Source organism: Semicossyphus pulcher, unplaced genomic scaffold (assembly GCF_022749685.1).
Source record: "Semicossyphus pulcher isolate SPU_LCO1_2020_fin unplaced genomic scaffold, fSemPul1.0.p SCAF_2, whole genome shotgun sequence".
In the NCBI taxonomy this organism is placed as follows: Eukaryota; Metazoa; Chordata; class Actinopteri; order Labriformes; family Labridae; genus Semicossyphus; species Semicossyphus pulcher.
In genome coordinates, this window is record NW_027211693.1 from 22,102,662 (window position 1) to 22,122,040 (window position 19,379).

Consider the following 19,379-nt stretch of genomic DNA (forward strand, 5'->3'; position numbering starts at 1 on the left):
ATTTGTTTTATAATATCAAGCTAATAACTGCCTTACAAATGTTTAGTTGAGAGGACTGACAGAAAATATATTGGCTAAATTAGCTTCATGCTAACGTTACAGAAGTTGGTGTAGGATACTGGGGAAGATGGAACAATCTTCGCATCCTCGTATTTATGTGGAAAGAACTTTGGCCCTAATTAAGCCAAATGCCATCGACAAGGCCGACGAGATTGAGGACATTATCCTCAAATCGGGCTTCACTATCCTGCAGGTTGGTAAAAATACAGCGGTACGCGTACCTTACTTTGTACAGCCTAATGGTACTAACGGTATTGTGTCAGGAAGGACTTGACCTAACTGTGGATTACTGGAGCAGTATTTTACTGTCTATGGTGTATCTAAAACTATAAGTTCCTGGCAGTTTCATGGTTTAGTCCCTACCAATATACAGTATTTGCTAGTATCTGATATTTTTATGGCTACAAAAAGCAGCTCCGCTAGTTTACAGTTTTTCCACCAGAGGGCGCTGTCAATGTCCTGCTCAGCCCATATTATGGCCATACTTTCTTCAACACAAAGTTATTTCTAAAAACAAAATAGTGAGACGAATCATCATCAGCAAAACTGACCTAAAACACGCAGTGGCTGTTTATATTTCACCTAACTGCCTAATACTGTGTTCCTGTGGCAGAAGAGGATGCTGCAGCTGAGTCCAGAGCAATGCAGTGACTTCTACGCAGACCAGTATGGAAAGCTCTTTTTTCCCAGCTTGACCGCTTTCATGAGCTCTGGCCCGATTGTCGCTCTGACTCTCACCCGCCACAACGCTATCGCCCACTGGAAGTCCATCATAGGGCCTTTCAACAGCATCAAGGCCAGAGAAACTCATCCAGAGTGGTCAGTATGTAGACTTAGGTGCATGTGTTATATATATACATACTGTCAGTGTGTATAAATCAAAGTGTTGAGGAACGACCATGACACTCAAGACTTTGTAATCTTCTTTGTTACTCAAGTAGTTCTTGCAAAGCTTTGAGGTGTGTCAGGGATCATTATCCTGCTGCAGTATCAATCCTTTTCCAGTAAGACTTTGACCAGAGGGTGTAGCATGTCTATAAAGAAAGGATTGGTGCTTCCCTTTGGTAAGGGTGTAGTCAAATCAGAGATTTGAACATTTATTTGGTTTGACACATGTTAATATCATTCTCACTTCTTTTTGTCTCATTACATTCATCCCTCTGTTACTGCCATCAATCCCAAATTAGACTAATCATTTAATAGGACTATTTCCCAGCCATACATGGTAAAAAAAAGAAAAAGAAAAAAGACCGGTATTTCTTAGCCCATCCCAAGCTCCAGGCATCTAGCTTGGTTTGTCCTCCTGAGCAGTGGTTCAGAAACTTCTACTCATCCTCTAAATTTACAAGAAGACGTCTTTATTAAGCAAATGCTGTTAATCTGAGTTATTAAGGGGCTTTCCTATCTTTGTATCAGGGAACTAAGTTGTATGCATTGATCTTATAATGGTGTGGTCTATTTTGGTCTGCCTGGTCGTGCTTTGGATATGATTGATCCAGTTTCCACCAAAAAAAATGTAAAGTTCCATGCACAGCCTTCTTGGAAATCTTTAGTCTAGCCATGATTTCATGCTAAAAAAACATTAACATACAATTTTACTTCTGACACGTGACAATTTATAATGTACTTAGTAAGCAACAATCCATTGGAAACACGTTAAACAAATACACTGGGTTTTATATAAACACATGCTTCAATGGAATAGATAACTAAAGACAATCTGAGCTTTTATACAACAAAATCAAGATGGTCAGTGCAATTTCTTCTTAATTGTATATGTCATGACTTCTTGCGTTTTTAAATGTTTGACTATACTTAAATGTTCTAATTATTTGCAGGTTAACGTTAAATTTATTTTCAATGTGGTCTCAGACTTTTTACCCTGCGATATATTTCCATTATCATTAAAACATCTTTGCAGCAAATCTTTTGGTCACAGAGGTGCAGAAAAGGAGTGCAATGCAATGGGCATAATATTAAACTGAATAATAATGTTGGGTCAAAAATACTATTTAATATGTGAGTGTGAAAAATGACATAATAATGCCTGTGGTCTTGGTACAGAGTTAGTATTATAAAGTACAGTGCAGAGTTCACCATGTCCTGTGAGTGCAGGTCATCCTATAAGTTGGTATTATAGTTTAATGTAACATAAAGGGGTAAATGTTTGTGCAAATGACAACCCTGGCAGAGATATTTATATGACTGTGATACATTTTTCTGCAGCCTTAGAGCAAAATATGGAACCTCTGACCTGAAAAACGCTCTCCATGGCAGTGAATCATTTCATGCGGCTGAAAGGGAGATCAAATTCATGTTCCCAAACTGTAAGTAATACACACACACTCTAACATACTTCAGAAAGTATAGAAATTTAGTACTGATCACTTAGGAGCCTGTACACCACATGCTTTCTCTCTGCAGCTGTAATCGAGCCCTTTCCCTCAAAAGAAGAAATTGCAGAATACCTGAGCAGGTATGTAAACCCGACTCTGCTGCGTGGACTCACAGACCTCTGCAAGCACAAGCCACACAACCCCTGTGTAAGTATTAGATGCTTAATATTAAAAAAAGAAAGATTTATTTCATTGGCTAATTATTTATTGCTTTTGAATATTAATGTTACTCACTCCATCTTTTGTATGTAATAGATTTGGCTTGCTGACTGGCTGATCAAAAATGATCCAAATAAACCTCAAATATGTGAAGGAGCCATTGTGGAAGAAGCAGAATGATAACGTGGAACAAGAGGGACGAATACATAATTTCAAACATTATTCATTAAACAAATTAGTCTGTTCAGTAGTAATCATCTTTGTGTTTGTTTCGATAAAGTTTGCCAATTATTCAATAACATGTTCTGTGGCGGTTGCTTTGATCATCTCTTGTTGCTTCTCTGGAAAATGTTCACAAACACAAAATGCATTATTGCCAAAAGAATCCAGCTACTAAAGTTAAACTTGTGCATGTAGCTGTCTAACAAGTTCATGACTGTGCAAAATAGATGACATCAGTTGGTCAAATGAGCACTAGTGTTTTATTCTGAGTTACAGCAGTTTACATGACAGCCAACAGAATGCATGAACAAATATCTGAATGACCATTGCAACAGTAGAATAGTGGTTCTTCCAATTGCAATTTTATTGGCCATCAAATTAAATATATATATATACACAAAGATTAAGGCTTAAAGATTTGAATTGTGATGGGGCTTGATGTCTCAAGACATCTGAATATACTGTAGCTGCAGTATGTAGGCTAATGGTAGCTTTCTCCTAACCCATTGTGCAGACAGAGGCATGCTAGTTAATGATTAGGCTTTGACATCAGAAGATCAGTTAGGCAACATTTTTCTCATCAAACAGATGAGAAGAAAACATAGCCTTGCAGTCAGTATAACTCTGGCATGCATCTCTCGTTACTTATCACTTTGATTAATCAACATCTCTCAACAAGTCCCAATAAAACTGTATTTGAAAAATAGTGTTTCTGCCACACATTGATTTTGGTTTTTAATGTTTTGTCTACATTGCACTATTGTATATATTGGCATTTATCCATAAACAATGGTTATACAAAGAAACTAGGCTGTACATTTTAGGCGGTGCTACTGTTGCAGCTTTGTACATTAATGTCAGAGTCAAAGTGCATAGAAGTGCAAGTCAGTCAAATAGGAAACCCAACGCCTCAACTGTTATTTAAAAGGAGAGTTAGTTTTTTGTCGTATTTTAGCTTCGCCTACCAGCAGAGAACAAACCTCTTTCATAAACAGCAGAAAAGGTACTCTGCGTGCCTTCCTGTGCGTGGAGGGCGTGAACTTCTTCTGTGAAAAGAAAGCGACGTGCTTTTCATTGGTCATGGCTATGAATGACAGCATTCAACGTCCATTCAGATGGCTTGCCCGTGGAAATGTAGTTTTTTTTCCTGCCGGTTCTAGAAAACCAACCACGAGTTGTCGTCGTGTGGGAGAATCCATCTTGAAGAGAGCTCTCCGGTTGTGTGACTAGTAAGCACATTTTCGTTCTTCGTTAGTCTTGGTATTTTCGATATATTGCCACGTAAGTACTGTAACTGTGTCTAGTATTTTAGTTATGTGTTTATAGATGTATATAAAATATGTAATTACTTTAAAATACAGTGAGGCTAACGGAACCTCTGCATTACGTAACTGCGAATTAGAGTAACAGTACAGTCCAGACTTGGTTTATCAGTGTGTAACAGATTGTTGAGCCTTTTCTAATCCCCAGCAGAAGTTTACTGTAGATGTTAGCGTGCTGCTGGTGCGTGTAATTTAACGTTACTGTGTTGCCATTAGCTACCACTTGGCGACAAAGACGGCAGTCTGTGAATGTATGGAACGCGATGGTGCCGGTCAAAATGGTGGGAAATGCATGCATTGGCACCGAGTAAATGGCGAAGCATGCATGGCAGGACGGATTATATAACCATCGTGATTTTGTAACTTGATGTTTTTTCCCCTGTGGGTTTAGGTTAAATAGTTAAAGATGTCTGAGATAGAGCAGCAGTATATGGAAACGTCAGAAAACGGCCACGAAGTCGACGATGATTTTAACGGAGCCGGCCACACCGAGGAGGGGATCGACGAGAGCGCCGTGAATGACTGCGGAGAAGGAGAAGGAGAAGGAGAGGGAGAGGGCGAGGGAGAGGGAGAGGGGCCCGACGCCGACGCCGACGAGAACTCGCAAAACGGTGGCACGGAGGGCGGCCAGATCGACGCCAGCAAAGGAGAAGAGGATGCTGGGTGAGTTTATAATGGCTATATGTGAATCCTTGGCGAAAGCGACCGCTGAGATGCGCTCGTGGGTTGCCATGTTTCTTTGTTCAACCGGCCTTTGTTGGCGCCATATGCAGAGCGGAGGGGGGATGGGCGCTTGAGCATGGATCAAATCTAACGTGTATTGGCGTATGAGAAACTACTGATAGAAGGTCGGTGCTGTGGTCTCATTGTAGTGATTTGCAGTATATTGATTAAATGTTGAAAAATAGCCTGGAAGCATAGCAACTGTAGCCTGTCTCCCTACGTCATGGGTCAACAGATGTTCGGGAACAGTGTGTACATTTGCACTCCCCCTGCCTAACGCCACCCCCACCCCCACAAACCTATATAAAGTTGGTGGAGAGGTACTGCTTGAAATCCTAAACATGCCCCCTTTCCCTTTCTGTGTTTAGGAAAATGTTTGTTGGTGGTCTCAGCTGGGATACAAGCAAGAAGGATCTTAAGGATTACTTTTCAAAATATGGTGAGGTGACAGACTGCACCATCAAGATGGACCAGCAGACGGGAAGGTCAAGAGGGTTCGGCTTCATTCTCTTCAAAGATGCAGCCAGCGTAGACAAGGTATGTGGGCAAGCATTTGATCAGATCTTAAGTAAGTCTAGATGTGTTAACAAATTTGGCCATTTACAATGATCACATGTGTTTTTGTTAGGTCTTAGAACAGAAGGAGCACAGGCTAGATGGCAGAGTCATTGACCCCAAGAAGGCTATGGCTATGAAGAAAGACCCAGTCAAGAAAATCTTTGTCGGGGGCCTTAACCCAGACACCTCAAAGGAAGTCATTCAGGAGTACTTTGGGACATTTGGAGAGGTACGTTATGAAATGGACCTGTCAGCATATTAAAAACCTGGATGTTTATTATACTGGCTGCTTCAAAGGTTCCCCTTCTCTTGCGTAGATCGAGACAATTGAGCTTCCACAAGATCCAAAGACGGAAAAGAGGAGGGGATTCGTATTTATCACGTATAAAGATGAGGCTCCCGTCAAGAAGGTCATGGAGAAGAAATACCACAATGTCGGTGGAAGCAAGGTAAAAATCACACAGCATATAGACGCATTGTGTAATTTACTTCGTTACATACATATGTAACCTAATGTGCTCTTGTGTGGCGTTCCAGTGTGAAATTAAAATCGCCCAGCCCAAAGAGGTCTACCAGCAGCAGCAGTATGGTGCCCGTGGATATGGAGGACGTGGCAGGGGACGTGGTGGTAAGCTACTTTTATTAGACTGTACCGGCAAAATTTTATTTTAACTGCTCTTAGCAGTAGGCTTGTTTTTGTGTGGAGTAACTGCCTGGGTCATGTGTGCTGGAGAGTTGTGACAAAGGCCTCACCTGTTGTTTTTAGGCCAGGGCCAGAACTGGAATCAAGGTTACAACAACTACTGGAACCAGGGATACAACCAGAACTATGGCTATGGACAGCAAGGCTACGGATACGGCGGCTATGGCAACTATGACTACTCTGCTGGTTATTACGGCTATGGGGGTGGCTACGATTACAGTAAGCGATAAGTGCCCCCAGGGAAAGAAAAAAGAATGAGAGAAACTTTATTTTCTTGGTCCTCCTTGTTGTACAGAAGAACTCAGTCCCTTTTTCTCTTGTCCTCCAGACCAGGGCAATACAAGCTATGGGAAAACTCCAAGACGTGGAGGCCACCAGAGTAGCTACAAGCCATACTGATCACACGTAGTGCAGGTATGCATTTTTGCATCATCCGTGGTAGTATGAGAACATAGCTGTAACCATTGGTGCCTTTTTGACCCCAAAGATGTCCATCTACTCTAAATCCATTCAAGCATTGTGGTGGGGTTAGGGTAGGCCGTATTGTGGGGTCTGTGATCATAAAAGATGGATTCATTCCACCTGTCAGCCATCTTAAGATGCATCTCTACAAACACTACTTGATCAATAAGGGTTGAGTTGGTGGTGGTTGAGAACAGGAACATGGACCGTTTCACCTTTCACCAGGGTGCTAGGTGTAATAGCTAGCGGTCGGGGCCCCCCTCCCTCCCCCCAAAGTGTCTGTCCATTCACTGACCTGTCAAACTCATTCATGCACCTGTCTGTCTATGTGTAACTGCATGCCACATTTGGTTTATTCTCAGTAACGTTAAGCACCGTGTTTTTCTCTTAAGGTCTAAAGTAAATAAGAAAAAGAGATCCATGGTCTGACCACAGCGAACATGGGCTCTGGCTTTTCCTTTGGAGTTGGCAGAAATTTGGACTCATGCTCCATTTGTACAGATCAAGTGAGGAACTGGGGAAGCAAATGTCACTTTTCCACTTTTTATTTTATATTGTTTTGTGTCCATTTACATTTCCAGTGATGGAAGTGTTATTTTTACTGTACTTTTTGGTACCTTTTTGAATCTAATGTATTGTATGGTTGTATTTTTACATGTCTACTGGATTTACAGACGAGCAGGAGCAAGAGCTTTAAAAGCTCACAAATAAAACAATTTTGCTTTTTTTTTTTTCCCCTTTTGGTGTTTCTAGATCTTTAGTTATTTTCTCCCGTGCTGAGTGTTGGATGCGAGTTGCATGGCTTCAGATGTGGGGTGAGGCTAAATAAGGGATTTAAACTAATCAAAGGGTTCATTATAAGCGTGTTAAGTGAATGTTTGCAGATGGTCTAGTAGACGAAGACAACCAGCATCTTTTCTTTCTTTCTTTTTGGCTTTTAAGGAGATTCTTCCCCCATCATGTTTGCAATTTTAAGTGGCTTTACTAGTGTTATTCAACTGAACGCAAGCCTGTTAATGTACGAGGGTACTCCCTCACTCACTGGAAACTCATTCCTCTAGTGTCTTGGGCAAATTGGTAGAAATAAACTTTTGGTTTATATTACACTCTGATCTTTTTGTTATTATTTGTAAAGTTAATGTTAAATGTTTTGTACTGTTAAATGGCTTGCTTGTTTTGTCATGAGTAATGTTAACATCACAACGGATGCCTCTTTGGGAAGCTGTGGGAGAGGGCTTCACTGTCTGCTGGGTAACTGGCTCAGTGTCATACCCACCCTGCTAGATGTGAAACTGCAATATCATTATTGTGAATGTGTCCTGGAGTTAAAGATAGTAGTCTGGTAAGTGCTTATCTCAACCACATGTGTATTAAGAACATGTTGCTGATCAGTGTTGTAAGTTGGGGCTTCATATTTTATATATTGCAACTGTGGGTAAAAGACAGTAAGAGTCAGGATTTTAAAAATGTTTATTTTTGATTATAAATATATCATTAGTGTCATTAGTGTATACACTTTATCTCCCAGGTTGTTGATGTGCAGCAGCTTGCATCACTTTGTATGTATCCCTTAACAGCCTTCTCAAGTGACACCTTAACATTGCACTGAACACCTGGGGGATAAAACAGGATACTTAATTAATTTAATGAGCAGTCATCTTTTGATAGTGACATTAAAACCCCACTGTCTCTGCTTTGATAATTCCTATACTGATGCTTTGATACAGAAGTACTTCTAGACAGTGTGTTGATAATTGATAAGAGCATTACAAGAACAAAGTGACTGAGTCCCCACAGTGGTCAGAGTTGAGTGGAAGGCAGCAACATGTTCTGCCAGGTGAAATGAATGAACTTGTTTGATCTACTGGGACCTCAAGTATAAACATTCATATCTCTACCTCTGAACTTTATGAATGTGACCATCTGACAATGTCTGATGCAATTAAAAGTTTTTCTACAGGTTTAACAAACCTTAGATGTCTTCCTTTTCCAGTTTAAGGTCACTGGCTTCAATGTCTGTGAGAACAAGAACATTTAAGAAGTCGTTCAGCCAAATTATTAGTTTGTGAAATTATCTTCTTAGTGTTTTGATTCTTATTACATCCATACTATGACAGCTGTAAGACTAGAGGGGGTGTGTGTGTTACCTACCTGTAAGGATGCGATGAATACATTGTACCACCAGTTCTGCATCCTCCATACTGAAGCACATCGGAGGTTTAAACTTCAATACGCTCTCCCAAGGGCCATCTGTACTGACACAGATTTGATCCTCCTCCTTCAATCTAGTGTCAGCAGAAAAACTTAAGTTGAATCACCAAACACACAGCAAAGCCAGTGTCAAGAAAAATGTTGGCATTATGTAATTAGACTGTAAACACTAACGCTGTAGTGCAGTCCTGTACCTTTTCACCACCCATGCTGCTGTCTTAGTGGCAGGGGTCTTCTGCTCCCTGTCTGTAACGAGCTCAATACCCACAAACAGTCCGACGCCTCTGTTTAATATAAGAAAAGATCTTTAAAAGAATGTTTTCGCTTTTGTTTGAAAGAATCAGACAGGAAAGGCAAAGAGAAGTGTTGACACTTAATAACTTGAGTGTGGAGCATCTGACGGTCAAGTTACACGCTTGATTTAAGCACATTTTATTGAGTTGGAGCAAATACCAATATTAACTGACTATTTCTTAAGAAAGAGGTATAATCTGAAAGATAAACTTTCTGCGTAATAAATTATTTTAATATGCCCCATTATTTATAATACTTTAGAATTACTTTATTTATTTGACTATATAACACATATTCAATACAATATCCCCAAATAACAGGGTGGCTAAAATGCCTCTGTCAATAAATCTACGTACAAGCTCAAATTTGGGTTCATATGGCTGAACAGTAAGAGCTAGAAGTGTAAGACATGTTACATGCCTTAGTAGGAGAAGCACAGCTGTGAATAATAAAATGAATAATGGCTGAATTTAGTTGCTGTTTGTGGAGTTTCACTGTCATGACATACTGTGACTGTCATTCTTGCGCTATTTTTGACTTATTGAATAGCATGCGTCATTGATCTGTTAATGCCTGTGCTTTTCTGGCAATGAAAAGTCAAAATATCTGTTGTGTAAAAAGACCTCATCCACACATACATACCACAGAAAAGTTAACGGGGTTAAGTGAAAAAAACACTTTGTACACATTTTTAAACATTAAAAAGTTCTCTAAAGATAAGTATAATTGCAACCTTAACAGCTTCTATACAATGTTAAGAGAGATACATGCAGTGTGTCCTAAAATATGACGCACCTTTTAGAGGCCCTCCATATCTGCACAGGTGTTTCTAATTACTGACTGATTAGACGCATCAGGAAGAAACAAGCTATTCAATCAGCTTGCTGCTATGAGCTAAATAGCATCTACAATAGTGTTACTAATTTACACCAACCTGTGCACCAACTTACCAGCTTATAACGGTTCAAAAGCATCTTCCAGTTTAACAGTAAAATATTATAATTATAAGGACAATTCTTAATATCTGATTTGTTCTTACACTTCGCAGCCCAAATAAGGACTGGTTAAAGTGTCCATGCCCACCCTACATTCTGCTGCTGCTGCATGATTGTTACTGTATCATACTGAATGTGTTTTTTAAAGTTTCTACCACCAAAAAAGTAGCCAGTTGTAATAACATAAGTTGTTCCACCACAATCAGCCAGAATGTACATAATATAGGTGTAGGGGGTTTTCTTAGTGTTGGCAATGTAATAGGAAAATAAAGGGATAACTTAATGATGACCAAACCTTTCCTATCAATCCATACTTATAGGCAACAGAAAGAACAGAATTGGCTTTTTAGGAGCTTGAGTGCACTGGTCACTGCATCCCTACCTGACGTCTCCAATTATTTGATGTCGTGATTTTAGCTGTGTGAGCAGATCTTTAAGATGCGCTCCCACCCTTGTGGCGTTTCCTCTTAGGTCCTCTTTCTCAATCACATCGAGGACTGCCAGACCAATTGCACAGGACACAGGGTTTCCTCCGAACTGAATGAAGTTGGAGAGAAAACAAGTTCCCTCTGTATAAATGCATGCTTAGCTGGACAAAGACCAAACATATTTCAACAAACCTTTTCTTGGTTAAGAACAGCTATTTGCATTTACACCTTTATTTGCTATCTACTTAAGTAATTCTAGTCAATTGTGTATGTTTTATGCAGTAATACAATAAAAAGTGGCTGAGTGACAACTTGTAAACAGCAGTCAAGAAACTAAAGTCTGTAATAGAAAAAAAAAAGAATAAATTATGCTCAGGAACAAATATTTTGGGGCTCTTTACCCCATCTATAATACCCAATCTTTATGTTACAGACATCAGTTTAGTTAAAATTTTAGAACATACTTCAATATATCACATCATAAGGTAAAAGTCATGATTTGATGTCTGACTTTTAAAACTGAAACTTATTCCAAAAAGGCACATGGCTTTATACTCTGGCTGCCTCTACAGTTGGGAAAAGCTTTAGTTGCCAGCTTGAAGGGGAATTCATTCATATAACGTGAGTACTACTGTATAGTCACCGTGTTGAAGTACTCCACTCCGTTGGCTGTGAAAGCTCCAGCTATCTCTGCAGTGGTTGCCACACATGCCAGGGGATGCCCATTGCCCATCGGTTTGCCCATGGTCACTATGTCAGGGCAGAAACCCTCCCCCTGCATCTGGAAAGCCCAGAAGTGACTTCCCATACGTCCAAAGCCTGTCTGCACCTCGTCAGCCACAAACACTCCCCCAGCTGAGCGAACATATCTGTGGAGGGTACGAGGGAGATGTCACTATTGGTGTTAACATGACTGAGGAAACACAGAACCTGAAAAGTGAGTCCCTGCTCACTCTGCGACTTTAGTGGAGTATCCTTGAGGCAAGATGATTTGTCCTCCAACACTTGGCAAAGATTCAGCGAAGAAGGCGGAGATCTATCAGAAAATAGTAGTACATTGTCATTAATATATAGTGTATTTTTATGTTTATTACGGCTGTTTAATGGTATGTGTTTTGTGCATTACTGATTTTTTTCAGGCTGAATGAAACTGTGCTAAAGTGTACCTTACGACCTTTCTTGTGCACATCCTCAATTAGGTCTTTTACTGTATCAGCGTAAGCTTGTCCTGGGTTGGGGTGATCCTCTTTGTATATGCCTCTGTAGGTGTCAGGTAAGGGTGCCTAAGAAAATGAACACATACTTTCAGATAAGCAGGAGTCAACTATTTAGCCAGTTTTTGTAATGAGGGTCATATAATTTACACACCACATGAACCCATTCCTTCTGTCCTGCCAGTTTTCGGAACTTGTATGGACTAATGTCGATGAGGGACACTAGGTGCCCATGGTATGCACTAGTATAAAAGCAGAGTTCATTGTAATTGATATGCAAGGGTATTGTCAGAGGGTGAATGTGTTGTGAAACAGAACAGAAAACTTACTGGTCAATCACAATGACGTCCTCATGTTGAGTGTACTGCTGTGCCAAGCGCAGGGCTAGATCATTGGCCTCTGAACTGTAGGGAGAACAGATGAAAAACTACTGAAAATCGAACTTTAGGGTCGCCTCTCTGTGAAGTTGTGGGTGAATTCAACAGCATTACCCAGAATTAACAAAGTAGAAGACACACAGTTTCTCAGGTAAGGTGGCTGCCAGGCGGTCTGCATACATGACTATGTTGTCATGCAGGAATCGTGCATTTGTGTTCAGGAGGTCCATTTGTGCTGCTGCAGCCTTTGTTATGTCTGGGTGACAATGACCCACTGCAAAAGAAAGTACACTGTATATTACATACATATTTGAACTCTGCCACTTGGAGGCACTACTGTAATATACTGTGATTTGTAAAAGTAAGAAACATGGACTCTGCACTGGTAATAAATACTTTACCATGATGAACGTTACTGATGCAGTCCAGATAGCGCTTGCCATTTTCATCGAATAGATATTGTCCTCGTGCTCTTACTATTTTCACAGGATCGTCTGAATAAAAGAGTTTGCATGACTGTCTGTAAAGGAAGGAAGAATAATCAATCGTTGACTTCAGTACACGCTCTGCAGAGTGGAACCCTGGGCCAATGACAGCTAACAAGCATCAAGACAATCACACACCAGTCAGTCTCATTTTTACATACCCGATTAGTCTCCTTCTCATTGCGAGAGTTTCTTCTTTCCTGAGTTTATCTCCTGCCATATCGTCTTTGTTTTTTCTTTGTATAACGTAACGTTATACCAAAGACTAAAGAGGCAATGGACGCAATGCTGTTTTATAACGCTTTTCAAAACTAGTAAAGTTTAAGGAACTGGTATGCAGACTAGACATCCTGTTTCGCCAAGACCCCGACCACGCGTGCGTAGATTGGGTTCACTTGAGCATTCTGTTGAATATTTAATAAATAATATATATAAATTTATAGTTTTGCTTTCTTAATTAGATTGTGATATAACCATTCCATAAATACCAGAAAAATACGTTTATCTGTCACTAAGACATGGTCCAGACAGTTTTGATTTTATGCTGTTGCTTTATATAGAAGGGTCTAACGGTGGGGCGGTTAACTGGACAGAGACGTCCAATGTAGTGTAGCATAATGCTGTTAAAAATTAAGTTTCGTTTTAAAACACAAGTAGTAGTGATATTATTGAATTAGCTGCTAAATATGTATTGGTTGGTTTCCTGAAATTGCAATGTGTTTTAAGGCAGTGAATTCTAACTACCTTTGTATTGGTATCGTCCAAAGGCTATAAATACTCCGCTGAACTGCCCTCTATCTGATGCACTGTGTGCTGCTTCGGTTGCTAAGGAACCACTGAATGCAGGTAATACATCAGGACAGCTGTAGCATGCTAGCTTGCAAACAGGCTTCGTAACACAGCTAATGCTACAACTAAATTAGATATACACTATCGGCCCAGCCGTTACATCACTTACCAGACATTTTCATCATGTAGTGTAACGAATCATGGCTACAAATGGGCATAATGCCCCGATCTCAACCGGTAGGAAACAGACGTAGTGTGAGCAAACTAATGCTAGTATAACGTTAGTTAGGACACTTGTTATCCTATCAGCTAACGTTAGTTAGCTACAGAACCGGCTAATAACTATGTGCTCAACGGGCTACATCGTGCTGCTGAGCTAGCTAAGTATCTACTTTACTCATCAGCTAAAGTTTGTATCCGATTTAGCCACTAAATCAAGCCCTATGATAATATGATGTAAATGGTCAATGGCAAACGGTTGTCCTGCAGTGTACTTTGGAGATAACGTTACAGGTTTATAACTGTTTATTTAGATAATGGCACGCTGCGCAACATTGCCTTAAACTTATTTTTTAATACGACATGCGTCCTGGGTCTACACCTTCTTAATTAACGCCACTTCTAGTTGTAATAGTGTTTTTGCAAGATGACAATATGATAGACTGGTATTATTAATTTGTAGTAACGTTTTTATTAAAGTTTATTGGTAAGATTGAAAAGGGATACAGTTTTAGGGTTTAGCTATTGAATGCATTAGAGCAAATTAACTTATTCGGTGAGTACAGAAAACTGTGGGTTCTGTCACCGAGTGAGTCTCAGTCTATACCGGTGAAGTAGCCGATCTTCTGGCATGTGGAACTAGGCTAGCAATGTAGCACCATGTTTGCCACAAGGAGGAAGGCCCTGGAGGCCACATCTGATTGCCAATAGCAAGTGTTAAAGCAAAGTTTCATCAGTGAGTAGGACTGTTATTTAGTGCTTTAATTCAGAATATAAACGCATTACTTAAAATTAATAGAGTTTATACATTACTGTCTTATTTGTCACTATAAATATGCTCTAAATTTTGGGTGCTATACACTTTTAATGAGCAGTGCAATGGTTAAAAGGGCCTTGTAACATGTCAATGCAATGGATAGAGTTTTTATATTGTCTTTCTATTTTAGTTTCTGTTTGAGGTGTACATTGTGCTGTACTAAGGTTTGTTTGAATTCCTTACTTGTGCCAGTGAAGGTTAATCTTCAAAGATGTCTGTGGATTGAGTAACTTTTAGATCTTAAAAGCTAACTGTGTGTGACTTGGGTACAAAGAAAATATCTGGGCAATGCATGTTAATTAAATCGACACGTAGGCTATCTTCTGGTTCCCTGCTCTCTGGATACATCACACCATTTTGGGCTTGCCTGGGTAATATAAGCCCTTGAGACATGGTCACTGATCTTTTGTCCCTCTTGCAAAGTTACTATGGCTTGCTTCCAACCCCTATCCCCTTCATTTTTCACACACTTCCCCCATCCTTTCCCCTTTCGTCTCTCCCACCCCCTTCCATTCACTTGACAACTCTTGTCATTTGTGTTTATTGGACCCAACTGATTGTGATTGCCATTGAATTGTCCCAATGATTTGCACTTATGACATGCACTGCATTTTCTTTGAAACTAGACCGTGTCTGTTGCCCCAATAAGAAATGCCCATGATCCCTGTGCATGATGGAATGTGAAGTGTTTCTTTGTTCTGGGTCTCTCCACGTCCATGTGTGCACTCTCTGCCTTTGTGAACATGAACCTCTGCCTCTCGTTTGTGGCGGCATGTAGATCCCAGCCTGGATCTTGTTAAGTAATACGTGGTCTGTAATTAAAATGCACTAATTCAGGCATTCTTTCTCTCTTTTTATGGACTTTTCAAAACTACAACAGCAGATTTTTTCTCTACTATCAAATGTATGCTCTGCCTGACAATGTATAAGCAAAAATGGAATGAACAGCTTTCTCTGCCATGTGTCTGACCAGTACCAGTTAATCATTTACATTGTTTCATAAGGATCCCTTCTCATTTGTCTCTCTAGGTGGCCTAAAGATGATGGTGGCATATTGACAAAGCTGGTCAGTCTGGCTGGTTGAGGTGTGGAGGGGACACCACAAACCACGCCAGGATCCTGACTAATAAGATTTCCACTGCCCTCTGTAAATCTCCTCATCATCTCCATGTCTATCCCTGGATTGTAGCTACAATTATGGTGACACTTATCACAGAGCAGCTCCGTAAGCAGAGTTTGGAAGAGCCTTACTACAAGGCTTTCTCATTCAATGTGAATGTGGTGAGTTTAATACAGAACTGTTGATGAAAATGCATTTTTGCTGGATTCACTTTTAACATGGGTCCAGCTTTTGAATCAAGCTTATTCTATTTCTTTTTCAGTCATTACCTGCAGTGGGCTCCAGTCCCACTGTGTCATGGAGTGCTTGTAGATCAACACAAGGCAAGTTCATTGACCTAATGCAGCATTTGAAATCTAACAGTGGGAGAATCTGTCTCACATCTATCTATTGGCATTTTCAGAAACCAGCTCGGCTACACACCCATTATCCAAAGACAACCTTCTGGATGATTCCTATGGACCAGACTCCCTATGGCCCACTTCCCACTCTGGGGATCCTCTCCAGAGACCAGAGTTGTCCTTCACAGACATGGCACTCCAAAGCTCACCTCCACCGCCACCTCCAAAACGCCACTGCCGATCCCTCTCTGTTCCAGAGGACCTGTCTCGATGCCGCTCCAACTGGCATCCTTGTGCATCCAAGGTTTGGACCCCTGTCAAACGTGGCTGCCAAAGTGGTGGGGCATCTAGTTCAGGCTCTGGAGCCAGCTCTTTGCCACTTTGTGGTCCCAGTTCCTCCTTCACCTCTTCATCCCTACACTCATCTTCTAGCCCTACCTTCTTTAGCTTAGCACTGTCCTCTGACTCACCACTACCATGGAGCTTCCCCTGGGATTCCTGTGATAAACTGAGAGGAACATGTTCTGCCTCCTTTGCTACTCCTTCCTCCTGCTCTTCTTCACCAGCCCCCCTGGTTTCTCACTCTGTGCTGCAGCGCCGCTTCTCTCTATCCCCTGTGCACATTCAGGACGCCTCTGTGGTTCTCCTGCCCCCCAGGCCCTCCCCTGCTTCTGCTTTGACTTATGGCTGTTCTGGCATGGAACACCCGGCACTGTCTCCTTCTCCCACCTCTGCCTGCAGCACACCGTCGTCCTCCAGGCGCGACAGGCACCCGGCACTGCCGCGATGCCACTCACAGCCCTGTGACATGCGCAAACCTCGCTTGAAGAGACGCCATGACCCGGATGTTCTGCCCTGCCCCAGACCAGGCCTCAACTTCAGCAAGATGACACAGGTGAGCAAGAAAGTCTAATGGGCTGTCAGCTTGGGTGGGTTCTGCCAATCTTGTCATGTTGCATATATTGAGATACACATAGTTTATAGTATCTGGAAGTAATCCGCAGCTTTCTTGGCTTTTGCTCACGTTTTCTGTCATCTGGAGCATTCAAGGACTTTAGTAGGCATCTGGCAGCTTTCATTTCCTCACATCTCTGACTCAGCACAGCTAACGTTGGACCCCACACTAGCCACTCTACTCATTTCAGACTGGTGTTAATGTTGGGATCATTAGGGAAAGGTGGGCCCCCAGATCTCCACCACAAAGCTGACTTTTATGACAAACCATCCAGTTCACACTCAAAGGAAGGTAGTAAGAAAGTAATAGTATATCTTGGCTTATATCTGGCCCTTTCCTGCACATTTAAATCTATTTACGTCAACAAAAAATACAGAACCTGCAGACTTTCTAGCCTTCCCAGTGGTGTTATCACAGCACTGCCAATATATTTACTCCCTTTGGATGTGGATCCCAGATATATATTAAGTTGATGATTTGGCTTGTTTCATGAACATTGAAAATGAGTTGGTCCTCTTATTAGTTAGGTGTTTCAGCTCATTTGGAATACCTGAATTTTTGCAAGATACTAAAATAACAATGACTCTTCTTTCTCCTGTGTAGATTGGTAATCATGAGAGCCTAGTGTGCGCTACAGGTGGCTGCCTAGTCCAAGTTTCTTCCCAAGCAGAGCAGCGCTCAGCCTTCTCCCCTGCCGACTTTCTGGGACGAGCCAGCATTGGGCCACTAAGTGAAAGTGAAGAAGAAGAGGAGGACGACGAAGATAAAAGAAAAAGAACTGTAATTGAAGGAGGACAAAAGATTGTGTTTGAAAGAGATTGCACAGAACTGGACTTGAACCTTATAGAAGAGAACTGACAACTGCCTGGTGCTCCCATTACCTGGTGATTACTGCACTCATAACCATGTTAAGCACACGTGTAGGCTGTGTGTGCTCCTCTGGCTGAGTACATACCTGCTGCAATCCTGAGGCCTTAGCCCAGAGTTCATAATCAAGAACCAAGTTATTAGAAGCTAATATCAAATTACAATGTTATAGGGAAATGTGCATGAGCAAATAAGCTAGTTTTCATGCACAAAGAATTTTGGCTAGTATTTCTTCTTGATGCAACTCTTCAGTTGTGCTAAGCATTTGAATGCATCACGATTGTCCTTGCATATCCTCATCAAACAACACTATATACTGGAGTAAGCAGAATGTGCTTTGATAATTCCTCATAGGTGATTCGATTACAAACTAAAAGCCAGAGGTTTAATTTGGTTAGGTTAGCATTCCTCAGTGCCCTATCAGATACTGTTGTCTAATTTTGTATTTTCCTCTCTGAATTTCAAAATGACTGTATATGAGCCGTTAAAGGTGGACATTATGTTGCCATGTGTAGGTCTAAATGATATTTCTGTTGGCCAAACAACATACTGAGCAAAATATAAATGTTATCCTAATGGTTTATCAGGATGAACTCCAGAATTTCTCTGCAATTCTTTTTAAATCCCTAACAAACATAAACAGTGTACTTGTTCTGCGGTTCTGTTATTGATTTTACTTGTTAAGAAATAACTCTTTATTATGGGAGGAAACTCTTCTAGCTATAGCGGAAAGGATGGCTCCGTCCTTTATCCATATATTTTCCAAATTGCTTGATCATCACAATACACATTGTCTACAATACTACTAATTATACTGTAAGTCGATCATGCCTTAAGCTTAAAATACAGAGTTCTTGGTGCTCTGGTTTTGTTTTTACTACCAGACGTTTTTGCAATCCTTATTTGCAATGAGATGGATCATTTCAACAGATGGCACATGGCACTATGATAACCAAGAATCGATGCAGCAGCTGGAATCCTTAGGGCACAATATAATGTATTCTACAGTGGTTAGAGAGAGTACACAAGCAAAGCCAATTCTGAGTGTAATGTGACAAAGGCAGTAGAAATGCAGATGATTTGGTGGCCTTTCAGAAATGATTTTTATGTGTTTTCAGATAGAAATATTCCTGTTGCACAATTTATGTACAAATAAAATTTAATAGAATTTAATTTTTCTTTTTCAAAAAGTGTCTTGTCTTTTATTCAACCGGTCCAGAAGAAGAGAGCTTATCAGTGCCCAATAGAATTTTGGATTATTGTGACACCCAGTGGTTGATTTCAGTATAATGCAGAGGGTGAAAAGAAATACAGTCTTCTGTTCATTCTGATTGTACTAACAGCAGATATTCATGAATAAAGGGACATTTCCAGTTTAGAGTGACAAAAATTAGCTAAATGAACCTGAATTATATTTTGCTATTACAAAATGTTATGTGATTTTTCTTTTGAGAAGAGCACATAGTTGTATTTTTTTAACCATTCAACTGCTGATTAAGTTTTTAAGAACACAAAAGTTTAATAACTTTATCAGCAGCAGGTCTGTTACAAGGAAGAAAGGCCTGCCTGTCAGATTCAGATTGCTGTTCCGCCATGTAACGTGAGGGCGCTCCTTCCAGTCCACTGATGCTTTTTCACAGACGGCCTGACCCCCCCCACCCC

General features: G+C 40.7%; 4 protein-coding genes across 5 annotated transcripts; 3 read left to right on the top strand and 1 right to left on the bottom strand.

Annotated features, from left to right (window-relative positions):
• The first annotated feature begins 108 nt into the window (after positions 1-108).
• On the top strand, positions 109-3,507 carry nme5 (NME/NM23 family member 5). The gene is made up of 5 exons (XM_069670376.1): positions 109-253; positions 674-879; positions 2,287-2,387; positions 2,485-2,603; positions 2,712-3,507. Exons 1-5 carry the CDS (start codon positions 128-130, stop codon positions 2,793-2,795), a joined length of 636 nt encoding a protein of 211 aa, XP_069526477.1. The 5' UTR covers positions 109-127; the 3' UTR covers positions 2,796-3,507.
• Positions 3,508-3,995: 488 nt separating this feature from the next.
• hnrnpaba (heterogeneous nuclear ribonucleoprotein A/Ba) lies at positions 3,996-7,711 on the top strand. 2 transcript variants are annotated; one of them, XM_069669440.1, is made up of 9 exons: positions 3,996-4,066; positions 4,551-4,822; positions 5,251-5,419; positions 5,511-5,669; positions 5,758-5,889; positions 5,978-6,068; positions 6,207-6,362; positions 6,472-6,557; positions 6,998-7,711. In XM_069669440.1, the coding sequence occupies exons 2-8, from the start codon at positions 4,566-4,568 to the stop codon at positions 6,540-6,542; spliced, it is 1,035 nt and encodes a 344-aa protein (XP_069525541.1). In that variant the 5' UTR covers positions 3,996-4,066; positions 4,551-4,565; the 3' UTR covers positions 6,543-6,557; positions 6,998-7,711. The 2 variants fall into 2 exon arrangements, with proteins under 2 accessions (XP_069525541.1, XP_069525542.1); XM_069669441.1 differs by having other exon boundaries at positions 4,050-4,118.
• Positions 7,712-8,066: 355 nt separating this feature from the next.
• Positions 8,067-12,907, bottom strand: phykpl (5-phosphohydroxy-L-lysine phospho-lyase). The gene is made up of 13 exons (XM_069669438.1): positions 12,771-12,907; positions 12,526-12,644; positions 12,239-12,398; positions 12,077-12,151; positions 11,902-11,989; positions 11,700-11,816; positions 11,487-11,569; positions 11,177-11,402; positions 10,488-10,642; positions 9,011-9,100; positions 8,757-8,890; positions 8,577-8,621; positions 8,067-8,218 (listed from the first exon to the last, which is right to left on the bottom strand). Exons 1-12 carry the CDS (start codon positions 12,827-12,829, stop codon positions 8,578-8,580), a joined length of 1,350 nt encoding a protein of 449 aa, XP_069525539.1. The 5' UTR covers positions 12,830-12,907; the 3' UTR covers positions 8,067-8,218; position 8,577.
• A 514-nt stretch (positions 12,908-13,421) lies between these two features.
• LOC138598268 (protein FAM53C-like) lies at positions 13,422-18,890 on the top strand. Its single transcript, XM_069670021.1, has 5 exons — positions 13,422-13,455; positions 15,464-15,715; positions 15,817-15,877; positions 15,958-16,790; positions 17,454-18,890. The coding sequence occupies exons 2-5, from the start codon at positions 15,632-15,634 to the stop codon at positions 17,706-17,708; spliced, it is 1,233 nt and encodes a 410-aa protein (XP_069526122.1). The 5' UTR covers positions 13,422-13,455; positions 15,464-15,631; the 3' UTR covers positions 17,709-18,890.
• The last annotated feature ends 489 nt before the right edge of the window (positions 18,891-19,379 follow it).